Below are 6388 nucleotides of genomic sequence, written 5' to 3'. Positions count from 1 at the left end.
GGCCGAACTAAAAAGGAGTCCCTTGATCCCATACACGAGGGGTACACACTCCGATACCTTAGCACCAGCCAAAGCCTATACACCTCTCGTTGTCAGCTCACTGCTTAACAACCACATCCAAAATTTAAATTTGGAATTTAATTTAGAGTTTTTCATCAAGTCTATTTTTGAGTTTTGACTTTTAAACCATAAACCCATGGATATAAATGTTTACTCATTTATTATTTTTGGTTGCTTCATTTATTTTTATACAGCATATCAAACCATGTGCCAATTTATCACAATCGTATCAGTGGCATAAACATGGGATTTTTCACCACATTTTCTGATACAGAGAGATAATCATATGATATCTTTCGAACGCAAAAGGTAATTATAGATGAACAAACCGACAATTTCCAATCGGTGTCCACGAATTTCTCAATTAACAAGGTTCTCAACTAGCCATATTCAGGCATCGACGAGATTCTACTTATTCCTCGTCAAGAATTACAGATACACAAGCTCTTTATTCCACAACACTTGTGTTGATATTTCAAAACAACAACGGTGGTTGCATATATTTTATGGTATGGTATATAGTTCTAGTTAATGGCGTCCTTTGAAAGCCAGTTATGGGACGGGATCCCTCTAGCATTGGTAAGCTCATCCACTGCATCTCCACGCTCGAAAACAGCAGCGGCCCCCATGCCAGAACCTGTTCACCAGAAGTTCTTGTCAAGTTGTATTCTAATTCTACTCTCCAGCTGAAAGAATTATTTTGAGCTTTCATACATACTCCGTACAAGCCAGTGGAATGGTGTTACGTACCTATGCACATGGAAATTACACCAAATCGGCAGTCCTTGCCGCGGCGCTTCATTTCGTTGAGAAGGGTGCTGACACACCGTGCACCTGCAAAGGAGGAAACATGTGAAATTTCATCGCAATTGGCACACATGAAAAACTATAGGCAACTCTTGATCAACACATTCAATAAATAAAGAGCACGCTGATATTAAAATAGCAGTATGGCTATGTGATAAGTGTCTAGGATTGCAGAAAGAATATACCTGTAGCACCCAATGGATGTCCAAGAGCCATTGCACCTCCATTAACATTAACTTTTGTAGGATCAAGTCCCAACTTTTTGCAGCAGTACACGTACTGAGATGCAAAAGCCTATGCACAAGAGCAAATAAATATTACCAGGCAGATCTAGCGTTGTCTATGGAGAAACACCACTGGATGGATGGAGGTATATACCTCATTAATCTCAAACAGGTCGACATCATCTATTTGAAGACCAGCAGCTTTCACTGCTGCAGGGATTGCAACAGCAGGACCAACACCCATTACGGCTGGATCGACTCCGACTGCCGCAAAGCTCCTACATTTCCACATTCAGCTCATGCTGAGTTTCTTAACAAAGTTTTATGACAGATCATTTGCCTATTTGCTTTCATGACTATCAAGGGAGGATAGAAAACCTAGTCAAAATTAAGGTGCTTTGGTGCTTATCAATCAATTAGGGCTCAGAAAAATGCCTATAGATGTGAGTTGTGACCCATGATATGATGCACATATACAGAAAATATTGAAACCTGAAAACGCCAAGTACTGGAAGACCCTTTTGCATAGCAATGTCCCGCCTCATTAGTAAGACTGCTCCAGCACCATCGCTTACTTGGCTAGCATTTCCTATGGGTTAAAACAATACTAATCTTAGTGTGATACAACTAATCAACAGTTGCACCTAATAAAGTTTAATTACACATTACCAGCAGTAGTGGTGCCATCTTTAGAGAATGCTGGTTTGAGTTTTGACAGGACTGCCAATGAAGTACCCGGTCGGATTCCATCATCTGCTGAGACCACTATCTCCTTTTCCTCACCAGTTTTTGGATCCACAATCTTCACAACAAAATGACCATGTCAGGATAACACAGCAATCAAAACACTAGTTTCCTATGTAACAAAAATTCTCAAGAGTGAACATAGTAACTTAGGAAGATAACTAAGCTACTAGATTACCTTTGTGTGAACTGGAACGATTTCTTCTTTGAATTTACCAGCAGCTGCTGCAGCCGCAGCCTTCCTGTGGGACTCAACCTAAACAGCAAATATCAACAGATAAAAAAATAAGGGAAAGAATCATATTGTGTAGCACTTCATTATGTATCAATACCAGGGTTTCACTTATCGTTTCATAAGCTGAAACCGCGCACCAGCGATAATCATGCAAAAACCACGCAAATTTGAAGTTTTTTTTTTAATAAAATCATCAAAATTTTGGGAGTCAAACCGCACATTAGGTAATGATTATCGCTGCAGTTTTGGTGAAACCGATAATCACGGTATCTAGGACAATAATCACATCGGTTTTCGCGATACCAATAATCGCGGTTTTTGTGTGAAAAATGTGTGATATGTCCCAATTGTCACGATATATCACCATAATTTTTTTGGATTTTTCTTCCATTTTTTTCAAAAATTTTGAATTCTTGTGATATTTACCGAACCAAACTGCAGTTTATCGTTATCGTGCCCTGGCGGTATGACCGATTATCGCAATATTGCAAACCCTGATCAATACACGCGAGTGTCCAAGGAAGTAATCAGGCAACCTACAGCAGCTTGGTCTTGCTCCATGCGTGTTACACCAAATCGCTTTGCAACATTCTCGGACGTGAGGCCCATTGGGAGAAGGCAATCGCGTGCTTGAGAAAACAGCTCAACCTAAAATAGTGGGAGATTACAGAAAAAAAGATTCAGTTCGAACATCTATACACGTGCATCTAAAGATTTATAATTGCATTGACCACCAGTTTGACCTACTTTGGGATTTAATTGTCCATCAAGGCTGACTTTGTTCACTGTCATGGACTCTAGGCCAGCAGCAATACCTTGAAGAAATATAACAAAATTCAGTTCAGCAACAGATTAAAACAAACCTTACATCAAATGTTTCCTCCCAAAAAAGAACGGCAAAAAATTAACCACCAACAAACCATACCAATGTCATAAAGCCCTGCTTTAATATTAGAAGCAACATTTGAAACTGCTTGAAGCCCAGAGGAGCATTGCCTGTTTACAGTCATAAGAGGTACAGTATCTGCAGCATACAGAACAAATTAATCAAGTTGGGAATGATGACAGTCCAATATTAAGGGCAAATCTAATACATATTTAAGAATTTTTACCAGGGAAGCCAGCATAAAATGCAGCCATTCTGCATTCGATTGCCCTTTGGGACCCAGGAGCTAAAACAGTCCCAACAACGATGTCACCAACTTCACTAGGGTTCAACTTTGTTTTGTCTATCAAAGCCTGTTTTTGCCGGGTTGGCCAAAAAGCCAAGCAAGTGATTAAGATTAGAGGACGGAAAAAATATATGAGGTGAGGGGTTGAGACAGAAGCAACTGGTTCACTAAATTGCCAGGTTGGGTGCAGAAAGCAAAAAATATGATAACAAACAAATACCTTGAATACTGGAACCAAGAGGTCCTCCGCAGGAGTATCCTTGAAACCACCTCGCTTCGACTTGCAAATTGCTGTCCTATAGGCACTGAAGAAGACACAAGAGAAAAGACCTATGCTTGAGTTCTATTTATGACTTGAGATGATCACAGAAGAAAATTAATGACTTGCCCCATAAAATCCAGCGGTAAAACCCAGCATCAATTTCATGTGAGTTCAATAGTTTATCTGCTCTTTTTTCCTATGCTATTAGATAATGGATGTTTCATTAAGCAACGAAATTATATCCAGACTCTGCACCTCCAAGAATGTAGGTAACCAAAAAAGAATAGGAGAAAAAATAAGCTTGCTATAACATAATGACTATGGCGCCCTTTTCCCTATACTGGTAACGCTAATGCTTATTATAAGCCACATCATTTTGCTGATGCTTATGATAAGCAGTAAAGGTTTATTAGCAATCAACAAATAATTTGAGTAGATATATATATATACTACTACTACTATAAAGATAAGTAGTGGTGATGGGTGGTGGTGGTGAATCTGCCACCTACCCCACCACCAACTCCCTCCTATTTTTTAAAAGAAAAAATAATTAAGACATATATATCAAACCACTTTTATTAACTTTACTTATTAACATACTAACGATATTTGTGAATAAAATTCTGTTGCAACGTATAGGCGATATGCTAGTATATATATATATATGCCCTTAGCGATTTAAATGCAAATACTCTCCAAAATTAAGCTGCAAGTTTTGCCTATGCTATATAAGATGAAGGGCAAACGATGGAGCTGGCAGTCTTCAAAAGATTAGCTGAAACAGCCCATTTCATGCCATAACTTTCATAATGGTTTTTTTTTCGTCCAGATTTAGTTTGTGATCGACTGATAGCTAAATTTGACTGGACTGGAAGAAGAAAACGATCAGCACAACTATATCAGCCGTCTGAGCAGCCGATCTAATCATGTCCAATCACCGCAGAAGAAGGGGATCACATCTCACTTACGCGACGATGACAACGTCGTCGGCGAAGCACGCCCCACGGTGGTACGCGGCGCTGTCCCCCGCGGCGCACGCGCTCGCCTGCACCCACAAACCAAAAAACATCACATCACATCAGACAACGCCGCCGCAGACCGTCACCAGATCTGGACTCCCCCTCCCTCCCTCCTCGACCAGGCGCACAGAGAAACAGAGGGGCGGGCGGCGGGACTCACGGTAACGGCCGGCGCGGCGGGGGTCGCGGCGGGCTCCAGGTGGGCCAGCAGCACCCTCTGCCTGTTGATCGCCTTCTCCATCGCCTCCCTCTCCTTCTCCTTCTTCAGTCTGTCACGGGCAGCCTAGGCTAGGCTGGTCGCACGGGATATTTGTACTAGGAGAGGCGAGGGAGGGAGGGAGGGGGAGGAGGAGTTAGGTGCGGTGTAGTCGGGAGTGGGAAGCGCGAGGTTTCTACCGCGGAGTTGTCGGGAAGGGAACGGGAGGGAGAGGACGGAGATGTGAAAACTGAAAACCCCGTGACGACGACTTGACGAGGACGAGGGCGCGGCCGCGGCCGCGACGGGGAGGTGGTCGCCTCGGCTCGTCGTGGTGGTGTCGGGGGCTGGGCTGTTCGCTCGTTGCCTCGTTGGCTCGCGCTCGGCTCGGCTACCGTCCTGCGCGGGGCGGGGCACGCGAGACACGGGGGGAGAAAAGAAAAACGATAGGAATTGCCCGGTACGTGTGATTTGGGACGGTGGCGGTCGTGGTTTTGGCCTGCTTCGGTACGATGGAGTAGCGTCCGGACCGGTGGAATTTTGTTACGTATGCCCGTGGTTCAGGTTCAATAGTACTTGGAAGCTTGAATGGCTGCTGTTCTTTTCGTTTTAGAAATACGGAGTATATAAGTATTTCTATTGTTTAAATTGTATAGTATATTATAAATATTTCTGCGCTTATTTTTATTATTTTAATTATTTCAGAGTGAATCAAATACTTAAAAAGAGAATCCGATCACTTCAAAATCCAAAAATTAACCAGAGAAGAAACTAATAATTTTAATTGATATAGTCTATGTTAAATAATATATAAATACTTATATTTTAGAACGGTGTAATAATTTCTATTGAAGTCGTACGTATTACTTAGATGTTACATCCAACAGCGTCATAACTTGTCCATCACCTCGGTCACTGGTACGCATGGCGTCAACATTGACACTGAAGATGCATACATGCCCGTGAATACTCCTAACACATGCAGGAGATTGTCATGGTATTTCTATCTGCTACTGTCATAAATCATAGTGTCAGGTGATATTGGCCATTAAAGGGATCCGTGGTACCATTGTCCTTCTGACAATAATGGTTAGTAATGACTTGTAGTCTCGTATTTTTAGCTTGTATTAAACATTAGCAAAATAACTCAGCAACAATTAAAGAATAGTTTATGAGTAAAATTTTTATATACTTGTCCTTAGTGATATATAAACATATGGTGAAATAAACTATGATAAACAAAACCCTCAAAATTAACTATAAATTTAAGTTTTAAGATTTGTAATTTGATTTATAAACATAAATATAAGTGAACACCATCCTCCCTACAGTTTTAATAAATTGAGGGTTTTACCTGGCCCTTAGTAAATTGAAACACGGGCTGAAGTTTAGAAGACTTTTACAGTAAGAAACTTGGATGGTCTACATTGAATGTTAGAATTTACTTCATTGAACATGTGATGGTTGAATATTTATACAAATTTGTTCCCACAATGTTTGCTTGCAAAGTGCTAAAATAAAGATAAACATATACATCACTGAATGTCGCTAATTTAGTTATTGTTGGGTCACCAACATTTGTGATATTAGGAAGGAGGGTGCCGATAGATGGGTCTTCTTTAGGGACATATTCCACTTGTAACCACCCGTTACAAGTGGCAGCGTCGGT

The 6388-nt window shown here is 41.1% G+C and overlaps 1 protein-coding gene across 1 annotated transcript; it reads right to left on the bottom strand.

The window, feature by feature from the left end:
* Positions 1-342: 342 nt before the first annotated feature.
* Positions 343-4865, bottom strand: LOC102707435 (3-ketoacyl-CoA thiolase 2, peroxisomal-like). Its single transcript, XM_006662351.3, has 14 exons — positions 4684-4865; positions 4473-4549; positions 3463-3547; positions 3183-3309; positions 2996-3094; positions 2818-2885; positions 2611-2718; positions 2014-2091; positions 1761-1893; positions 1584-1680; positions 1246-1369; positions 1053-1161; positions 811-894; positions 343-697 (listed from the first exon to the last, which is right to left on the bottom strand). The coding sequence occupies exons 1-14, from the start codon at positions 4762-4764 to the stop codon at positions 585-587; spliced, it is 1383 nt and encodes a 460-aa protein (XP_006662414.2). The 5' UTR covers positions 4765-4865; the 3' UTR covers positions 343-584.
* Positions 4866-6388: the final 1523 nt, after the last annotated feature.

Source organism: Oryza brachyantha, chromosome 10 (genome assembly GCF_000231095.2).
Source record: "Oryza brachyantha chromosome 10, ObraRS2, whole genome shotgun sequence".
NCBI classification, from domain to species: Eukaryota; Viridiplantae; Streptophyta; class Magnoliopsida; order Poales; family Poaceae; genus Oryza; species Oryza brachyantha.
The sequence above is the reverse complement of the archived record's forward strand: the minus strand, read 5'-3'. Positions and strand labels throughout refer to the sequence as shown.

Bases quoted from the DNA above. Each gene is read 5' to 3' on its own strand.
- LOC102707435 (XM_006662351.3), bottom strand. From the start codon at position 4,764: ATGGAGAAGGCGATCAACAGGCAGAGGGTGCTGCTGGCCCACCTGGAG. The intron at 2,719-2,817 runs GTAGGTCAAACT...CCACTATTTTAG, and splicing joins ATGGACAATTAAATCCCAAA to GTTGAGCTGTTTTCTCAAGC. The intron at 1,681-1,760 runs GTAATGTGTAAT...TTTAACCCATAG, and splicing joins AGATGGCACCACTACTGCTG to GAAATGCTAGCCAAGTAAGC.